The sequence below is a fragment of the Physeter macrocephalus genome, unplaced genomic scaffold, assembly GCF_002837175.3.
Source record: "Physeter macrocephalus isolate SW-GA unplaced genomic scaffold, ASM283717v5 random_381, whole genome shotgun sequence".
Taxonomy (NCBI): Eukaryota; Metazoa; Chordata; class Mammalia; order Artiodactyla; family Physeteridae; genus Physeter; species Physeter macrocephalus.
In genome coordinates, this window is record NW_021145667.1 from 11,708 (window position 1) to 31,266 (window position 19,559).

The following is a 19,559-nucleotide window of genomic DNA, read 5'->3' on the forward strand; positions in this document are numbered from 1 at the left end:
CCACGTACCACACACACACACAAAAAAGGCCTCCAGGAAAAGCTGTCTTTAAAAATAAAGTCTCCCAGAGGCTCAAGGCCAAGACTGTGGAGGAAAGAAGATGGAGATGAGATGCAGGCTTCTAGCCAATAGGATCAGACTACCTGGGCCTACGCAGGTCCTCCAGGTGGAGCAAAGAGTGAATACCTGGCCCAAGTCCATGACTTCGTGCTTGAGGGCCAGTGCTGCTGTCCGGAGGAGGCCAAGGTCTGGCCCACCCACAAGCATGGTGGCTGCTCCTTCCCAGCCCAGGGGAGGCCTGGTGCTGTCGGCCACTGCTGCTCACGCTGGAACACAGCTCTGAGTCTATTTCAGCAAATCTCTTGCCCTCTGGCAAGCCCTACACCCTTGTTCATTTTAATCCCAACTCTCTTAATAGTCAATCCTATTCTGTGTGACCTTCGAGTTTCTTTTCAACGGGAAAGACTTATAACCACCAGTGCAGAGATTTCCCAGTACTACTGACACTTGCTCTCTTAGAGTACACACTCCACACTATGCACTCACCCTGTGCTGAGTCCTCACCACAACATTAGAGTTGGATATTAGTTTATCTCCATACTGCAGATGAGCAAATTGAGACTTAGGAGAAATCCTTTCTCCCAGATGCAAGAAACCAGCAAAGGTTTTGGAAATGAGGTGGCCTGTGGCTTGGGGACCTTGGATGCTAAATAAATAAAAGAGGGCATTCCAGGCCTTAGTGCAGACACCTTTCCTCACCCTCTGCAAGGGTTGGCCACAGAGCAAAGCCTAACTAGCAACCCCTGAGGCAGCTCCCATGCTCCGCAACAGCCCGAGGTCCTGGGGTAGACCTGCCATGTAAAATACAGAGCATCCAATCAAATTTGGAATTTCAGATAATCAAAGAATATTCTTTAGTATGTTCCCAACATTGCATGGGACATAACTATGCTAAAAATTGAAGACATGCTTATACTGAAAAAATTATTCATTGTTTAACTGAAATTCTAATTGAGTGCCCTGTATTTTGATTTGCTATATCTGGCAACCCTACCCTGGGGTGGCATCCAGCAGGAACCCAGAGCCCAAAGATAAAGGAAAGCAACACCTTTTGTGATCTGGAAGGCTGTGCACACGTCAGCAGTTGTATTGAGATCAGTGGAGGAAAGGAAGGTATTCTGCACTTTATAAATGTACTTTGTCATACATTTATTTTAATTATATGCACATTTTTTTAAGTAACTCAATATACAAAAAACAAAAATCAGTTTTGCACAGGACACAACCTACCTGAAGCCACCATTGCAGTGAGGTGGAGGCCCAAGGCCAGCCTGACCCAAGTTTGTGGAGAGACCTCTCTTCATCAGGATCAGCGATTGACGGGTGAGGAAGAGAGTCACTAAGAGAAGCCCAGTCTCACCCCTTTGGGGGCTGGAAATCCGAGTTCGAGTATGGGCTCCACCTCATTCGTAACAAGGGCAGCCTGGGCAACACACTCACTGAGCACCCAGGGTGGACTGGCATTGTACACGCCAGTCCCCTTGGATCCTCACGGTAGGTCCTGTCATCATCTCCATTTTACTGTCCATGAAACTGAGTTTCAACAAAGTTCGGGAATTTGGCCATTGTCACACAGCCGCCAAAACGCAGAGCAAGAATTCCAACCTGGGTCAGGCACACACCAGACCGCGGAAGTTCCAGGAGTTCGTGCCCCCTGGACCATCCAACATTCTTACCTGCACACCTGCCCACTAGGACACACCCACTCAGATAAACAGGCACACACTGAGCCAATCCTTCCGGGAAATTCAGCACGCGCGTGGCCTGCAGCTGTGCTGCCGCTGGTACCCGCCGCTCTCCTGAGGTTAGCGATGCCCGTTCACCCTCCCCCACCTCTGGAGAACCGACGGAAACGGTCCTGAGAACTACAACTCCCAAGCACACCCTCCTCTTCCGGCGCACAGCCTCCTGGGACTTGTTGTTCTACCCAGAACCCTGATATCCGCCGGTCCCGGCTCTGGCCGAGGACTCCATGTCCCAGCATGCCGCGGAACCGCAAGGCCGACGCTCAGAGGGCATCCTGCCGTCTCCCCGGGCGCGCAGGCGCAGCGCAGCTGTTTGTCGGCGCCTGAGAAGGGAGGAGGTACGGTCGAAGCCGAGGCCGAGGCGGAGCTGACCAGACTTGTCCCCGGCCCAGAACCAGCCTCCAGTCCCGCGTCGACCGTAGGGCCCCAGAGTGGATGGAGAAGATCGAGTCCTGAGATCACCGCCAGTCCGGTCGGCTCGGTGGCCACACAGAGCAGGCAGGCAGGCGTGCCTAAGCTGCCCAGGGCCTTCCTTCAGATCCCCGGAGAGGGGCCTAGGCCCCGGCCCCGCGACCAGGCCCGGCTCTGCCCTTTGGGACCGGAGTCGACCCGACCGGAAGTGGAGCTTTCACCGGGGTCATAGGCCAGTGACTAGGTCGGACCTGGGCCTCCCGTCGGGGCCGTACTGGGACGAGGCCCCGGGGAGGCCCCTAGCTCACTAAACCCTTTCCTAAGGCCGACGCCCGCCAGGAAGATGCAGCGCGCCCTACCGGGCGCCCGCCAACACTTGGGGGCCATCCTGTCCAGCGCCAGCGTGGTGGTGAAGGCTCTGTGCGCTGCGGTACTATTCCTCTACCTGCTGTCCTTCGCCGTGGACACGGGCTGCCTGGCGGTCACCCCAGGCTACCTCTTTCCACCCAACTTCTGGATCTGGACCCTGGCCACCCATGGGCTGATGGAACAGCATGTGTGGGATGTGGCCATCAGCCTGGCCACAGTGGTGGTGGCTGGACGTTTGCTGGAGCCCCTCTGGGGGGCCTTGGAGCTGCTCATATTCTTCTCAGTGGTGAACGTGTCTGTGGGGCTACTGGGGGCCTTCGCCTACCTCCTCACCTACATGGCTTCCTTCAACTTGGTGTACCTTTTCACTGTCCGCATCCACGGCGCCCTGGGCTTCCTAGGTGGTGTCCTGGTGGCACTCAAGCAAACCATGGGAGACTGTGTGGTCCTGCGAGTGCCCCAGGTGCGTGTCAGTGTGGTGCCCATGCTGCTCTTGGGGCTGCTGCTGCTGCTGCGGCTGGCCACACTGCTCCAGAGCCCAGCGCTGGCCTCCTATGGCTTTGGGCTGATCTCCAGTTGGGTGTATCTTCGCTTCTACCAGCGCCATAGCCGAGGCCGAGGTGACATGGCCGACCACTTTGCCTTTGCCACCTTCTTCCCTGAGATCCTGCAGCCTGTGGTGGGGCTGTTGGCGAACTTGGTGCATGGCCTCCTGGTGAAGGTAAAGATATGCCAGAAGACAGTGAAGCGCTATGATGTGGGTGCCCCATCCTCCATCACCATCAGCCTCCCAGGCACAGACCCTCAAGACGCAGAGCGGAGAAGGTACTGTGGAATCTTCCAAAACCTTGTCGAGCTAGGAGAGTATTATTAATCAAGTTACATTCCATCTGTTGAGATGCTTGCTGTACGTAGGCTGGCAGCCTACAGTCAGATGTTGGGGCGGATTCAGAAAGAGAGAAAAGCCAGCTTGTGGCCTGGAGCTCAGCATTTAAGTGTCTGGGCTGCAGGAGGTGCTTTCCAAAATTAGGGAGTAAAAGTGGCCTTTCTCACCACTCAGGCCGCTTAAGTTTCAAGAAATGCCCTGCTTCCTTTTGAGCTATGTGAGGGGCAAAAGGAGAGAGCCAGGTACACATAACCCTGGCCTTGTCTCAGAATCTCCAAATCCTAGACACTGGTCCTGTGGGAGCCAGAAACAACGTGCTGGTCCTTCTTCCCCTGTGAGAGAGGGATAGAGAAGGAGACATGGGATCCTTAAGAGATGGTCTGGGCCACCCTAGTTTCCAAACGCTGGACTACACCCTCTTCCTGAGCCTTAATTCAGATGTTGTGCTTCTCTGCTGCTTATTTATTGAGAGGGAAGCCTGGGGTATAACTAGACTTAGACACACCCCCTCACCCCCACCACCACCCCACCTACTCTGGCAGGCATGTGTCACCAAACCCAGGGGACAGCCACATGACCCACCGAGGGAGCCTGCTGACCACACCAGGAAGTGGAGACAACCTTTTCATTATCTGTAAACCAAGCCATCTGCACCATCAGGAATCCCAACTGAATTATTCACTGAATGCACCTTGGCCAGGGCAGGACAGATCTTTTTTAATCCATCTCTTTCTCTCTCTCCCAGGTCTGTGGACTTACCAGAGTGGTCACAGCTCTGTTTCCAACATTATTCTTTTTTTTTTTTAATTTTATTTATTATTTTTGGCTGCGTCGGGTCTTCATTGCTTCGCGCGGGCTTTCTCTAGCTGCGGTGAGCGGGGGCTACTCTTCATTGCAGTGCGCGGGCTTCTCATTGCGGTGGCGTCTCTTGTTGCAGAGCACAGGCTCTAGGCGCATAGGCTTCAGTAGTTGTGGCTCGTGGGCTCTAGGGCGCGTAGCCTTCAGTAGTTGTGGCACACGGGCTTAGTTGCTCCACAGCATGTGGGATCCTCCCTAGCCAGGGCTCGAACCCGTGTCCCCTGCATTGGCAGGCGGATTCGTAACCACTGCGCCACCAGAAGCCCCCTCAACGTTATTCTTGAGTGTTTTTTTTGATGCAGTTACTTGAGTAGTGAAATTTAGAGCAGGCTCTGTTCATACTTTCTGCATTTGTCAAAGCCTTCTGCTTTTGCTCACTTGTGAAATGAGTTCTTAGCAGGCAGCTTTATGAATTCAGCTGGAGTTGTACCTGTGCTTACTCTCCACTGGGGCTGTGGAGTGTGGGCCATCCCCCTTTCTTGAAGGAGTTTCCAGCTGGGGAAGGCCACAGACTACTATGGTCCAAGGTGGCAGGTGTTGAAAAGTACACACGGCATTCTGCAGAGCTTAATTGTGGGCTCTACAGTTTGTGTCTCTGTGGCTGATGAATCCTAAAGACCGAGGTCTCTATTAACCTTATCCAGTGGAGGAGATGCGGTCAGGAGGGCTGGGCATGGTAGAAACTGAGCTGTCCTCAGAGCTGTTCAGGTGATCCCAGGCCACAGTGGTGGCCCCTCCCCCAGTGAGAGATCTTGGATTGTTAGGGTTGGCTGAACATTAGAAAAACCTCTGTGCAGCCCCAAGAAAATGGACAGGTGGAGGCAGATTGGGGTGGGGGAGGGTGTCAGGAAGTGGGTTCTTGGCATAGTCTTGTGGTTGTTACCTTGCTTGGGGATGGGGGTTACTCCACCAACCAGTTTGACATCTTGCTGCATGCCATTCCCTGACCCAAAGAGCTAGTGATAGTGGGAGGCATGGGTTCCTATCTTTGACCCTTGTGAGGGAGTGATTAGCATGCCACCATCTCTCTACCTTGGCAGGCTTTAAACAGAATTGACAAGGCAGTCTCCAGAATGGGAGCCTGGGTAGCAGCATCCTTTCTGCCAACTTGCCATGGTGCCAGGCTGGAGGACAGGGTGGAAGTGTGCTGGGGCTTTCTGTGCCTGTGTTCTTGTTGTCCTTCTTGTCATGTTCCCTGGCATGGTGGAGATTTTGGTTTTCTGCTGGAACATGGAAGGCTATACAGGTCCCCCATGCTGGTGGCACAGAGTTGGAGGCATCAGGGGTCCACAGTGACCACTAGTAGAAGTGTCACCTGGCAGCATGGGCATCCCACCTCCTGGTGGGCAGGGTCCCAAGTGCACGTATATACTTTCTTCTAGCGAACTTTCCCACCTCCCCTCAGAGCGGGGTCTCCAGGGGTCTGCCCAGTGGAACCAATAGGCTCTGGCCTGTGCCCTACCCACATGGATTGTTTCTCCTTCCTCTCCTCCTGCTAGGACGCTGTGTGTTCCTGCTCTAACACAGGTCCTGGTGGGTTTCGAGATTCTTTTTGGAAGGAGAATATTAGAGTCAGTTAGGAGGGGTGAGCTGACCCAGGTTGGCCCTGCTTCCCAGGCTGAGAGCCAAAGCAGGTGCTTGAGTTCCAAACTTCCCCACAGACCCTTGCCAGGAGGCTCAAAATACTCCTAACAAGGAGAGGGGGAGAAGTAATGCCTTGAATGTGATGCCAGTGCCCCGCAGAAACTCACATGTCCAGGGACTTGCCCTTCCACCTGTCTGCCCAGGGACACCAACTTTGCCCAACCTTAGGCACCATCCTCAGAACCATTCCTGGGGCTGGCCTGTGGGCAGGCTGGCAGGCACCCAGCTGGCCTTCTCAGCCTGGAGGTGCCCCAGCTATGGAAGGAAGGCCCTACAGCCTTTGGGTCCTCATTCTGATGGCAGAGTGTGCCCTAATCCAATCCCTGTGGAGCCCTGGGCCCTGTATGGGGAAGGAGAACCCATAGGGTTCTGAGAGAGGAGTGTGAGCAGTAAGGCATGTCAGTTTCCTGGGGGAAAGAGTGCAGGGCATGAGCCAAGTTCAGATCCCGAGTGACCTGTCATCTTTCCCCTGGCCCCAGGCAACTGGCTCTGAAGGCCCTCAACGAGCGGTTGAAGCGAGTGGAGGACCAGTCCGTCTGGCCCAGCATGGAAGACGATGAAGAGGAGGCTGGGGCCAAGATGGATAGCCCCCTGCCATCAGACAAGGCCCCCACGCTCCCAGGGAAGGGGCCTGTCCCAGAATCCAGCCTGATCACCTTTGAGGCAGCTCCCCCGAAGCTGTAACTCTAGACCACCTTGAGTGTAGCACCTCTTCTCCCAAGCCCCCCTTGACACACTCTCAGCTACTCCAGGGCACTGACTGCTCTGAGGAGAGGGAAGAAGGCCTGCTGGGGGTTGCCACAGCCTTCTGCTATTTCTCGCCAACACTACCCAGGATTCTTGCTACCTGGTTCCAACTCCAGACAACCACTATGCCAGGCATGGGGCCTCTGAAGCACAGCCAGCCCAGGCCATCTGAGGTAAGACTGCACCTCAGCAGGTAGCCTCAAGCAAGTGGCTGCAGGAGCACTGATGCCATGGCTCCTAGGCCAACCCTCACACCTGATACTGGTTGCCGAGAGCCCTGAGCCAAGGCAAGATTTGCCAAAAACATTCTGGGGGTCCAGCCAGTGCAGGAGCCAGTGCAGGGCTGTACGTCCCTGCCCGCCCGCAAAGAGACTACATTCATGTCAAGATTTCTGATTCCCTCTGCTGTGGCCATAGCTGCTTCTGGGCCAGAACAGTCACAGCTCCCAGGTATTTTCTACAGGACCACTTGAGTGGGCAGCCAAGCCCAGCCTCGCAGTATCAATAAAGCAGTTCTTTGAGGTATGGCTCCTGGGCTCTGTTAGACCACCTTGTGCAGCCCCCTTATCATGCTCAACTGCAGAGTTAGACAGGGACTTAACTCTAGGTTCAAGGGCTCGGTCACCAAGGCTACTCCAGCTGGATAAAAAGCCCATTGCCCTCATCCCCTTCCCCCCATCACACCCCCCCTTGCCTCACCACCACCACATGCCCACTGTCAAGCAGTCTTCCCAGAGCTGTCACCTCAGGCTCTTACTTACTTTCTGCCTCCCTACACTACCTGGTTAAGGAGGCCCTGCCTGGAGGACCTGATAATTAAGCACCTCTCTATCATAAGGAGTTGTTCTTATCCATGGCTCACCTCCAAGACAGAGTGCTCAGGGCTTGACACCTAGGGAGGCAGCCCATCCCCAGCTCCCATCCTGTCATTGCCCAGATTTGACCACCATAGTCTAGAAACTCCAACATAGTGAGCAGCTGGGAGACTGAAATACACACAGCCGCACCATTCACAGCTACAGCCCTTGGGCCTGCTAGGGCCCTGGGTGGCATGGGGTGCTTAGCAGCCAGATCCGGGGGGCTAGTGTGCCAAGAGAGCTTTAGCCCCTCAGTGAGCAGCCAGGGACGGGTCCACATCTTGCCCAGCTGCCCATTTTTTCATGCTGATGGCATTAGCAAGAACTGTCCCCAACTTTGGGCTGTTCCTCCCATCCATTCTTTTCAGTCTTTATTTTTTTTTATTTTTTTATTTTTTTGGCCGCGCCTCACGGCACGTGGGATCAAACCCACGCCCCCTGCATTGGAAGTGCGGAGTGTTAACCACCAGACCACCGGGAAAGTCCCTTCAGTCTTTTTAAAAATTTTATTTTACTTTTTTCTCTTATCTCATTTCTGGACATACCAGCACAAGTTGAGTTGCTGTGGGCAGGGGGCAGTCTTGCAACCCAACTTCATCCAGACACATGATCCATAAACTCCTCTGGGATGGCAGAGAAAGAAGGAAACGGGAGGTACTCCAGCATGAGGAGCAAGTAATAATGTCACACAAAGGACTCCGGCTACCCGTGACCGCACCAGTGCCTGAGGTGTCCCGTGACCGAGTCAGCTGAGAGAGTCCAGGAGGTCTCAGCCCCGGCTACCACACTGAGGGGCAAATCCAGGCTTCCCCTAGTTCTGGGAAGAGCTCACGGCTGGATCCTCTTGCGGTACAGGTAGGCGTTGCTCACCTGGTTCATAATGACCAAGCTGGTAACAACAGGGCATAGCACAGCCAGGTACCAGACCCCACCGGTGACTGTGGCAGTGAACCAGAGTGAGCACATGCCCAACAAGAGGCTGGAACTACCCAGAAGGTAGCCCACCAACCCAGAAGTGGCATGGTACAACTTGAGCTTGGCCAGGGGCCATCGAGGCAGCAATTTGGGATAGAGCAGCCCCACCCCACCTGAGCACTGCAGCCCTGCCCACAGCACAGCTAGCAGCCCTGCCCGCCCATGCCACGTGGCCAGGTGGGCTTTGCCAAGCTGTTCCTTGTGAAGGATGACAAGGCCCAGGCCCAGCAGTGCACACAGCAGGGCCAGCAGCTGCAGAACCCAGTGGCAGCGTGCTCGGCCCTTCCGCGAGAGGGAGCGCAGCAGCGAACTCTCAGGAGAGAACACCAGCAGTGCCTCGGTCATCAGGAAAGAGAACTGGGGAGACAGGGATGGGACACTAAATGAGAGTGCTGCCCAGCAGAAGGGAAGAAAGCTTTAGATATAACCTAAGCTGCCAGCTAGGATGGGCAGATTCCGCTTCATTCTCTCCCCACTAACGGGTATCTATTTGGTGGCACAAGAATGGAGAACTCCATCTGGGACAGAACATCTGCTCTGAGTAACCAGCAGAAGGTACCTCTCCACACTGCTTCTAGGTGCTATTCTGAAATGTCATCTCTGCTGTGCTACCCAGCAAACGAACACAAGGTTTGAGATGTGGCAGTTATAAATGATTCACAAGCTTTGTTTTTCTGACACAGGACTGGATACAATTTCTTGGCAAGAGTTGGCCACGTGGGTGCACTGTTTCAGGAAAATTAGGTGCATCACTATAAATTAAGGTGAAAAGGAACACAGGTACACCCAAATGCATATTCTAAGCCTCCTGTCTGGAGGTGGACGAAGCCTCATTTTGTGCTTAGACAAACCCATTTGCCCTGCATCTCGAATACTCTAGTTCAAGCATGGGATATAAACTATAGGCAGGAGTTGGAGTATACAGTTCATCCAACCCCACATCCCATTACTCCAAACAGATATTAAGTGTTCATTAACATTTAGAGGGCGCTAAGACCACCACCCATAGCTATGCTTCCTCCCATCACTAAGAGCTGTCCAGGCCCACGACTTACAGCCAGAGACATAAGCACGGGGTGCCAGGAGAAGAGACCTGGAATGAGAAGAGGAAGCCTCGTGAAGCTGAAGCAAGAAGAACCCAGCCACGCCAATCCCCACAGGCTGAGGAGTATGAGTAGCTCATCGCCCGAGGAGGTGCTGCCAAAATGCAAGCCGCCTCCTACTGCAACAAACTGACCCCATACCTATCATCTCTTCCTGGACCCTCCCTGGATAAGAAGCCATGCTTTGCCACTCCTTAAGTGGAGCACCAAGACAAGAGAAGCCAGATACTCTATGGGACCTGGCCAAGCTGGCAGAGCCCCAACTCTCATCTATTCCACCCCACTTATTCCTCCAGCATAGCATGTCCCTCAGCCAACCAGGCCTTTCCCAGGAGTCAGACCCAAGGCTTACTATTGCCCCTGCTCCCCAGGAAAAGTGACACTTTCCTTCCCAAAAGTCAACTATGAATTCTACTTACTGGAGCCAGGCCTGGCAAGTACAGCCACAAAGATGGTGAAGCCCAGGGCCACAATGTGGGCAGCAGCCCCAGATGCAGTGCGCAGAGCTCGGTATATGTGCGACTCGGTCTCCACAGAAAGGGCCATGGTCAACCAGGCCGGCTGTAGCCTGAAAGCATAGCAGAGTAAGCAAGGGTCTTTGGTGCCCACTGTCCACTCCTTTCACTGGAGCAAGGGTTGCGGGGCAGGAATGCCACTCTCTTCCAAAAAGTTAAGGTAGGAAGGGACAGTACTAAGGCAGGCACCAGGAATAGTCGAGGACTGGTGGCCTGTCAGCGTGTACCCGCATCTGACTTGGCACTGATCACTGGCCCACCTTCCAGGTAAGATGGGCAAGGCCGTGTAATAGACTACAAATCCCAGCGCGCACCACGCCGTCGCCGGGCGGGAGCGCCTGCTGGAAGGGCGTGAAGCGCTACGGGAATTGTAGTTCCCAGTTGCGTCGAAATTACGGCCTGAGTCCCTTTGCGCACAGCCTCCCCACTTGCCGCTGGCATGCTTCCCCTACACGCTAGGGATTCGCTTGCCTCACCCGCAGCGCCGACCTGACGAGGTGGTTCCCTCCCGAGAAAGTGGGTTACTCGGGGCTCTGCCGCGCGCCCTGCCGCTCCGTCGCGGAGCCTCTTAACTTCCGGGTGCGACGCCTACCCATCCGGGACTTCCTGGGACTGTTCACCGCAGCCACACGGCTGAGTCGCGCTGCACAGGCGCTGTTGAGCAGATGGCCTCACGGGTGTTCAGTGCGCAGGCGTGCTTGACCAGGCAGCCCAAACCTCCGGGCTGTTTCTGACAGGTGCTCCCAGGGACAGTGGCCCCAGCTACGGACCCCGGCCCCACTAGCGCCATGGGCATTAGCTGCCGCATCGAATGCATATTCTTCAGCGAGTTCCACCCCACGCTGGGACCCAAGATCACCTATCAGGTGCCATCCGGGCTCGCGGGGCATGGGAGGCAAGGTAGAGCGACGCTCGGGGGAGTTCAGCCAGCTGCCTGGAAGCGGTGGAACCCCGTGCCCCGTGCTGCACGCAGGCACGCCACCCCTTCATTCGCGGAAAATCGTGAACCAAGAGTATATTCAGACCCAGTCCCAGGCTCCCGGTGTGGCAAGGCAAACAAACATTCACATAGGCAGTGATTGTGGGAAATCGGGCTGTGGGAGCCCAAGGGAGGTGCCAGGTTCTACGAGAGGTGTGAGTGGTGATCCACTAGTATCCCTGGATGCATAGGAATTTAGGTGAGGCAGGAGTGCGCCAAATGGAGGGTACAGCGTATGCAAAAGCCAGGAGGTAGGTGAGAACATAATGTGTGTTTGGAAACACAAAAGAGTAGGCCTGGGTGGATGGGAGGGAGGAGAAACCCTGGAGAAGAGGGATTAGGTCTTGGGGATCACCCTGTGTATTCCACCTAGTTATAAGGTCCACTAAGGGGATTCTTGTCACTCCCTTCCACAGGTCCCCGAGGACTTCATCTCCCGGGAGCTGTTTGACACCGTCCAGGTGTACATCATCACCAAGCCAGAGCTGCAGAATAAGCTCATCACTGTGTGAGGCCCTAGGTGGGGGGTTGGGAGGGTTCCCAGGAGGAGTGGACAGACTTGTGGGTGAGAGGAGCCTGACTCTGTTCCCATCTGTTCCCCTCGTCCAGCACAGCCATGGAGAAGAAACTGATCGGCTGCCCCGTGTGCATCGAGCACAAGAAGTACAGCCGCAATGCCCTGCTCTTCAACCTAGGCTTCGTGTGTGATGCCCAGGCCAAGACTTGTGCGCTTGAGCCCATTGTCAAAAAGCTGGCTGGCTACCTGACCACACTGGAGGTATGCAACACGATGGGCTTGGGTGGATGGGCAGGCAGAGTTAGGGAAGGTGTTCGCATGTCTCCAAAGCCCTCCAGACCCGGGAACCTGCCAGGGTAGGATGCCAGCCAAGGGTCCTGGGGTGTGCCCACCATGCTGTCCATGCTTCATCCAGCTAGAGAGCAGCTTCGTGTCCACGGAGGAAAGCAAACAGAAGTTGGTGCCCATCATGACCATCTTGCTGGAGGAGCTAAATGCCTCAGGCCGGTGCACTCTGCCCATCGGTATGGCCCAGCCTCTGCAAGGACAGCAGAGGGGTCGAGGAGGGATGGGAAAGTGGCAGGGGAAGATGAGCCCAGTTAAGGACAAGACTCGTGAACAAATTGGTGGCCAGGAAATAGCCATGAGCTGGGCTGATGATGTCCAGGGTCCAGTGCGTGATGGGGCTGGAGAGGGGGAGGCCAGTAGAGCTCTCTAGCTCTGCTCCTTGGGCGTGTTCCTTCCCCTGTATGGATCTCAGTCTGTTACTCCATAAAAGGGGCAGATGGCCCTACCCAGAGTCACCTGCCTGCCTCAAGGGTGGCTGGGAGGACTGGATGGTAATTGATGGCCTCTTGGAAGAGATGGCACTGAGGATATGGGTGCGGTCCCCTACAGATGAGTCTAACACCATCCACTTGAAGGTGATTGAGCAGCGGCCTGACCCTCCTGTGGCCCAGGAGTATGATGTGCCTGTCTTTACCAAAGACAAGGAGGATTTCTTCAACTCACAGTGGGACCTCACCACACAACAGGTATGCTAGCCCTCCCTGGCTATCATGACCTGCGGCTGGCCACAGCCCTGGCCTCATCCCACCCCTACTGACCCTGCTCTTCCCTGCCCAGATCCTGCCCTACATTGATGGTTTCCGCCACGTCCAGAAGATCTCAGCCGAGGCAGACGTGGAGCTCAACCTGGTGCGCATCGCCATCCAGAACCTGCTGTGAGTGGGGAACAGTGACACTCAGGACAGGGTCGCCGGTCAGGAAGAGCCCAGGGGCCCTGAGTGTGGGAGCTGGGAAGGCATGGCCCTCAGAAGCTGAGCACAGCTATCTCCCCCAGGTACTACGGCGTTGTGACACTGGTGTCCATCCTCCAGGTAGGTGTGTCTGGGGTCTGATAAATGGAGAATGGATCATGTGGCTGAGCCCAATTGGGGCTGTGTCAGACTTCCAAGCCCCTCACTCAGGCCCCTGTGCCTCCTGCTACCCTCCAGTACTCCAATGTGTACTGCCCAACGCCCAAGGTCCAGGATCTGGTAGATGACAAGTCCCTGCAGGAGGCGTGTCTATCCTACGTGACCAAGCAAGGTATTGGCAGGCTCTGGGGGAGGCCATCTCAGGGAGGGCAGGGCCACCTGGAGAGCTGACCCCTGATGCCTACAGGGCACAAGAGGGCCAGTCTCCGGGATGTGTTCCAGCTGTACTGCAGCCTGAGCCCTGGCACTACTGTGAGAGATCTCATTGGCCGCCACCCCCAACAGCTGCAGCATGTTGATGAACGGTCAGAGGGGGATCACCTGGGGCATGGAAGGTTTGCCTGAGGGCAGGTACACTCTCTGTGTCTCTCCCGAGCCCTGGGTCAGAGAGAAAGCAGGAGATTCCTAGTGAGCAGAAACATGTGGCACTGCTACTCCAGGAAGGCTTCCTGGAGGTGATGGGTTTGAAGGCCAGTCTGGTTACTGAAACAAAACTGGAGGGGAGACTGGCCTGGCTAGAAGGAGGCCTGGCCAGAGCATCACCCCTTTCTTCCTCGACCCTCACCCCAGGAAGCTGATCCAGTTTGGGCTTATGAAGAACCTCATCCGGCGACTACAGAAGTATCCCGTGCGGGTGTCTCGGGAGGAGCGGAGCCACCCTGCCAGGCTTTACACAGGCTGCCACAGTTACGATGAGATCTGCTGCAAGACAGGTAGAGGCAGGCAGGACCACTGAGGTGGGGTCAGGGCAGGGTGGCCAAGCCAAGGCTTCTGACCTCACCTCCACCACACCACCCAGGCATGAGCTACCAAGAGCTGGATGAACGGCTGGAAAACGACCCCAACATCATCATCTGCTGGAAGTGAGACTGGTGGGGGCTGGACCAGGCACACAGCTATGGCTATTCTCTCCTCCTAAGCCCTGCCTGGTGCATGAGGACTAGACCTACAAACTAGTCCATACTGTCTCAAGGTTAACCCTCATTTCTATAAATAAAGTCATCCATTTCAACCTACCTTTATTGAATACTGCCTCTGAGTCAGCCACCAGAGAGAACTCGCAATGAAAGAAATAGCCATGGTCCGACACCCTGGAGCACCATCTGGTGGACAGAACCAACAATGGGCATGTAGAAGTGCCCGCTAATTATAAACAAATAAATAGCGAGAAAGAATCAATGGGGAAGCTGAGATGAAAAGTGAGTTGGGACGGGAGCTGAGGCTGCTCTGCTTCAGATTCTCAAGGAAGGCCTAGCTGAACTGACTTAAATTGAACTCTGAAGGAGGAAGAATATTCCAGGCAGAGGTAACAGGCGCAAAAGCCCTGAAGCAAAAGCCACTTTAGGATGTCTGAGGAAGCCAAGGGAAGCCCATGGGGCTGGAACATATTGTAGAAGACAAGGGGGAGAGGGGGAAGAAATGAAGTCCCGAGGTAGGAGAGGGGGCAAGAGCCTGATTCTGCAGAGTTGCTGGTAAGCTGCTTTGGACATAGTATTTTGAGGGCCAGAGGCAGCCAGATTCACACTCATGTGAGGAAGTAATGTCTCATGTACACCTTTAAAAGACTCCTGGTGGGAATTCCCTGGCCGTCCAATGGTTAGGACTTAGAGCTCTCACTGCCGAGGGCCGGGGTTCAATCCCTGGTCGGGGAGCTAATATCCTACATGCCACGCGGCGCGGCCAAAAAAAAAAAAAAAAAAAAGACTCCTGGCTACTCAGGAAGGTCAAGGGTGGAAATGGGTCCAGTAAAACGACCACAGCAGTTACCTTATGAGAGGTGATGGCAGCCTGGCCTAGGATGGAGAGAAGTTGTGAGCCTTGCGCAGTATTTCGGGTGTAGAGCCAACAAGGTGGAGCTGCGCGCGAGGAATACTGGAGCGAGGGGGCCACGGAGAGGAGCATCCGTGTGGGGGAGAGGGAGCAGCTACAGGGAGAGCTGGTGGGGGGCGGGCCGACTTGACGTCCATCCGAGGAGTAAGTTAGGCCGCAAGAGTCTGTAACTCAGGGAGACCCGTGAGCCGCAGCCGGTTGTGAGGGAGGAACCTCCAGGAGTCTAAGGAGGGTTGCTACCCGCAGCCTGGCAAGCAGGCAGACGCTGGCGTGACGGGACCCAGCGCGGGCCGCCAGCAGGGGCGGGACCCAGGCCGCAGTGCGCAGGCGTTGAGCTAACCGTTTCCATGGCGGTGAGGACTCACGCGCCGCAACCGTTCTACAACTGTAGGGTCCCAGACTTCGGCCCCGCGGGAGACCGTGGTCCCCAAGCGTGTCAGCATCCCCATCTCAGCGCAGGCCGCTGCTCGCGGTCAGCCGAACCCCACCTTCCCGCTTCCTGTCCCTTGCGCCGACATGGGCGACCTGGAGTTGCTGCTGCCCGGGGAGGCTGACGTGCTAGTGCGGGGACTGCGCAGCTTCCAGCTGCGCGAGATGGGCTCCGGAGGGTGAGGCAGCTGGATCGGGGGTCAGGTGGAGTCATGGGGTCAGAGTCCTTGAGTTGGGGAGTGTGGGCCTGACATTGGGGGGAGGGGTTGCCCAGCGTGGAGGGGCCCCTCTGTGGGGAGGTAAAGCTCTCCGAGACAGGGGTGTATGGTCCTGAGCCACCTTGGACCCCGGTTAGGCTTCAGTAGGACCCAGCCCCCACACCCACTCCTACTGCACACATGTGCACCCACATGCACACACACGCTGCCTGGGCAGGTGGAACCAGCAGCATGAGAACCTCGAGAAGCTGAACATGCAGGCTATCCTTGATGCCACGGCCAGCCAGGGCGAGCCCATCCAGGAGCTGCTGGTCACCCATGGGAAGGTACGTTGGAGTCACAGGCAGGGTTGCTGTCTTCTCACCACCCCCCATCCCACCACTCTACCCCTCAGGAACACCCTGCGTGCCTGCACTTCCCTCTGGCTGGCACCCCTGTCCTCCCCAAAGGAAAAGGAAAAGTGTGTTACACATTTGATTTTGCAGCCCTATGGGACAGGACCCTGGCATGCCAGGTGGGGTGCAGGATGTGAGTTGATTAGGGAGATAATCCTGGATCCTAGAACAGCCTAGGCTGTAGGGGGAGGGCCCAAGTTCTAAAGGCATTCCTGAATAGACTGTCGGGCTAGAGGGGGGCACCCACTGAAGTGGGGAGGGACTTTGGCATAGAAGAAGGCAACCTTCCCAACATGAGAGAGAGGGAGTTAGAAACCAGGGATTGGCTTAACTGGAATGTGAGCCAGGAGGTGGCACCAGTAGATGACCTGAAATATCACTTGACAGAAATATTCCTCTGCAAGGAAAAGGTGGAGCCCCCTACTGGGGTGTGAGGTAGGAATAGGGCACTGTGAAGGGCCCTGAATAAGAGTGAGGCCAAGGCACACAAAAGCCTCGGAAGGCCAGAGAACAGGGACCGGGACGAGAGAGGGCATGAGCAGGAGGGCTGGCCTGAGAGGTACACTTGAATGGGGGAGGACGTGACAAGGGCTCAGGTGCAGGGGGAGCATGGCAGCCTGGGGACAAGGCAAGGGCCAGTAATAGGAAGCCTGGGGAATGCCCCCACAGAGATGTCAGGGGTAGCTGGAAATGAAGGTCTAAGGTGCAGGAGAGAGATCGGGAAGGAATTCATGGGGCATAGAAGAGTCTGGGGCCCAGGGGAGTTTGAGGAGGGTTGGTCTGGGCTGAGCCAGAGATGGGAGGGTTGCCAGGCTAAGGTAGGCCCACCTCATCCCTGTCCTTTCCCCTCCCCTTCAAAGATCCCGACGCTGGTGGAGGAGCTGATTGCAGTGGAGATGTGGAAGCAGAAGGTGTTCCCTGTGCTGTGCAGGCTGGAAGACTTCAAGCCCCAGAACACTTTTCCCATTTACATGGTGGTGAGCTGGGCCATCGGTTCATACCCCCTCCCACCCCTTCAGAGGGCCCTGGACTAGAGAGAGTACCTGGTAGCCCCTATCCTTCTCTCAGCAGCCCAGGGCCCTGTCTTTATCTGACAGTTACACCATGAGGCCTCCATCATCAACCTCCTGGAGACAGTATTCTTCCACAAGGTGAGGCACCAGCCCTGCCCACTGGCTAGCCTAGGCCAGGGTCTGGCAGCAAGGGGGGTTGTGTCTGTTTGGGAAGGGCACCAGAGGCAGAATGTTTCCCCTCCACCTGCCCCTCAGGAGGTGTGTGAGTCAGCAGAGGACACCATCTTGGACCTGGTGGACTACTGCCACCGCAAACTGACTCTGTTGGTCGCCCAGAGTGGCCATGGTGGCCCCGCTGAGGAGGAGGAGTCCCAGTATGGCAACCCCATGCAGGTGGGCTGAGGTTCCCGGGGGTTGGCAAGGGCTAGACCCAGGCTCCCCTAGCTTGAACACCATGTGCCCCACCCCAGGAGCTGCAGAAGCAGGCAGAGCTGATGGAATTTGAGATCGCACTGAAGGCCCTCTCAGTGCTGCGCTACATCACAGACTGTGTGGACAGGTGGGCTGTCCTGCTAAGCCTGGGGTCTGCAGTGGAGGGCTGGGAGCCTGGGCCTGTAGCCTCAGCTCACTTCTCCATCCCCGTCCCTAGCCTTTCCCTGAGCACCTTGAGCCGCATGCTCAGCACCCACAATCTGCCCTGTCTCCTGGTGGAACTGCTGGAGCACAGTCCCTGGAGCCGGCAGGAAGGCGGTAAGATCCTCTTCCACCTGCCTAAGCCCCAGTTCACTGCTTCCAGGACATCCTCCAGGATTGATGGGGTGGGCAGCTTGCACACAGGCAGAAAACTTTGCCCCCTTGCCCACAGAGAATACCAGGATACCTCACCCAAAGTGGGCCTAGACCAGGAGTCTGCAGCAGGCAGGGCCTGTGTGTCCACCACTGAGGACTCACCCTGCTCTGAAGTGAGCAGCGCCCCAGCATGGGCACATCCTGTGCCCAGACAGTGGTCAGTCCCCTAGCCCACACAGCTGGCTCACTCACAGAGCATGCAACGCCTGCACACAGTATGGTGGTTCCTCTCCCCAGGCAAGCTGCAGCAATTTGAGAGCGGCCGTTGGCAGACAGTGTCCCCCTCAGAGCAGCAAAAGCTGAGTAAGTTGGATGGGCAGGTGTGGATCGCCCTGTACAATCTGCTGCTAAGCCCTGAGGCCCGAGCCCGCTACTGCCTCACCAGCTTTGCCAAAGGACAGCTACTCAAGGTAGGGAACTCCTCCCACACCAGTCACCACTGCCCCAGCACTGCCCCATGCCTCCCTTGATGTTTATTTTTGCCCACTCACCTCAGCCCCAGCCCTCTCTCCACACCTTGGGCCTCAGGTGACACAGCAGCTAGTAGGACATGGGTCCCACTCGCACCCTCAGCTCAGCCCAGCTCAGGCCCTCTTTGTTCCTCGACCCTCTGACCGGCACCGCTTCACACTGGCCTCCCCTGGACACCCTTGCAGCTTCGGGCCTTCCTCACAGACACACTGCTCGACCAGCTGCCCAACCTGGCAGACCTGCAGGGTTTCCTGGACCACCTGGCCCTGACCGAAGCCCAGCCCCCTAAGAAGGACCTGGTGTTGGAACAGGTAGGCACTAGGAAGTTAGTTGTTCAGGACCACTGCCCACTTTACCAGCTCCTCCCTGCCACTCTCCACTTCTCTTCCCCAGATCCCAGAAATCTGGGAGCGGATAGAGCGAGAGAACAGAGGCAAGTGGCAGGCTATTGCCAAGCATCAGCTGCGGCATGTATTCAGCCCCTCGGAGCAGGAACTGAGGCTGCAGGCAAAAAGGTGAGGGCTGCTGAATTGGCAGAAAGGGTAGAAAGGAGGCAGAAGACATGGATGTGGGCAGGGCTGCCCCCGTCCACCCAGTCCACCCACCCACCAGGTCCAGCCAAGTCCTCCTTACCCTTTTCCCAGGTGGGCGGAGACCTACAGACTGGACGTGTTAGAGGCAGTGGCTCCAGAGCAGCCCCGCTGTGCCTACTGCAATGCAGAGGCCTCCAAGCGCTGCTCACGATGCCAGAATGAGTGGTATTGCTGCAGGTGAGGATATCCTAGGACCTTGGACCCCTGAGTCCCACTGCCATACCTCTCATAGCACGGCATCCTCACCAGCCCAATTGCCTGCAGGGAGTGCCAAGTCAAGCACTGGGAGAAGCATGGAAAGGCTTGTGTCCCGGCAGCCCAGGGTGACAGAGCCAAGTGAAGGCTGCAGATGCTGAGGGCCGACCACCCATGCCATACAACCCCGTGCCCCTGAACCTCTGGATCTCAGTCTGGCCTCTGCAAGCGCCCCAGCCTCCCAGGTGGTGAGGCTAGCAGGCGGGAAGAGCTGCTGACCCATCTCCCCCAGCAAAGTGCTCGCCACTTCCTGCTCCATCCGGCGGGTAGGCTTAGGGTGGGTGCAGCCTCAGCAAGCTGGGGCAGGAGGCCTGGGCCGGGGGCAAGGGTCGGATGTGGGGACCCTCGTCCTCCAGTACAGT

General features: G+C 56.3%; 4 protein-coding genes across 7 annotated transcripts; 3 read left to right on the plus strand and 1 right to left on the minus strand.

The window, feature by feature from the left end:
• Nucleotides 1-2,114: 2,114 nt before the first annotated feature.
• Nucleotides 2,115-7,241, plus strand: TMEM115 (transmembrane protein 115). The gene is made up of 2 exons (XM_007112146.4): nucleotides 2,115-3,410; nucleotides 6,453-7,241. The coding sequence occupies exons 1-2, from the start codon at nucleotides 2,560-2,562 to the stop codon at nucleotides 6,655-6,657; spliced, it is 1,056 nt and encodes a 351-aa protein (XP_007112208.1). The 5' UTR covers nucleotides 2,115-2,559; the 3' UTR covers nucleotides 6,658-7,241.
• An 841-nt stretch (nucleotides 7,242-8,082) lies between these two features.
• CYB561D2 (cytochrome b561 family member D2) lies at nucleotides 8,083-10,785 on the minus strand. Of its 4 annotated transcripts, none has more exons than XM_007112147.4 (4): nucleotides 10,647-10,785; nucleotides 10,075-10,223; nucleotides 9,608-9,645; nucleotides 8,083-8,909 (listed from the first exon to the last, which is right to left on the minus strand). In XM_007112147.4, exons 2-4 carry the CDS (start codon nucleotides 10,199-10,201, stop codon nucleotides 8,406-8,408), a joined length of 669 nt encoding a protein of 222 aa, XP_007112209.1. In that variant the 5' UTR covers nucleotides 10,202-10,223; nucleotides 10,647-10,785; the 3' UTR covers nucleotides 8,083-8,405. The 4 variants fall into 4 exon arrangements, with proteins under 4 accessions (XP_007112209.1, XP_028341168.1, XP_054938920.1 ...); XM_028485367.2 differs by having other exon boundaries at nucleotides 10,642-10,785; XM_055082945.1 differs by lacking the exon at nucleotides 10,647-10,785 and having other exon boundaries at nucleotides 8,083-9,304; nucleotides 10,075-10,090.
• Nucleotides 10,786-10,838: 53 nt separating this feature from the next.
• On the plus strand, nucleotides 10,839-14,161 carry NPRL2 (NPR2 like, GATOR1 complex subunit). The gene is made up of 11 exons (XM_007112148.3): nucleotides 10,839-11,036; nucleotides 11,566-11,657; nucleotides 11,759-11,927; nucleotides 12,082-12,190; nucleotides 12,564-12,700; nucleotides 12,792-12,889; nucleotides 13,009-13,045; nucleotides 13,163-13,256; nucleotides 13,332-13,449; nucleotides 13,715-13,857; nucleotides 13,944-14,161. Exons 1-11 carry the CDS (start codon nucleotides 10,959-10,961, stop codon nucleotides 14,009-14,011), a joined length of 1,143 nt encoding a protein of 380 aa, XP_007112210.1. The 5' UTR covers nucleotides 10,839-10,958; the 3' UTR covers nucleotides 14,012-14,161.
• A 1,329-nt stretch (nucleotides 14,162-15,490) lies between these two features.
• On the plus strand, nucleotides 15,491-19,406 carry ZMYND10 (zinc finger MYND-type containing 10). Its single transcript, XM_007112150.2, has 12 exons — nucleotides 15,491-15,582; nucleotides 15,839-15,947; nucleotides 16,877-16,993; nucleotides 17,114-17,167; nucleotides 17,285-17,422; nucleotides 17,500-17,588; nucleotides 17,679-17,779; nucleotides 18,116-18,288; nucleotides 18,535-18,660; nucleotides 18,743-18,864; nucleotides 18,994-19,119; nucleotides 19,207-19,406. Exons 1-12 carry the CDS (start codon nucleotides 15,491-15,493, stop codon nucleotides 19,280-19,282), a joined length of 1,323 nt encoding a protein of 440 aa, XP_007112212.1. The 3' UTR covers nucleotides 19,283-19,406.
• Nucleotides 19,407-19,559: the final 153 nt, after the last annotated feature.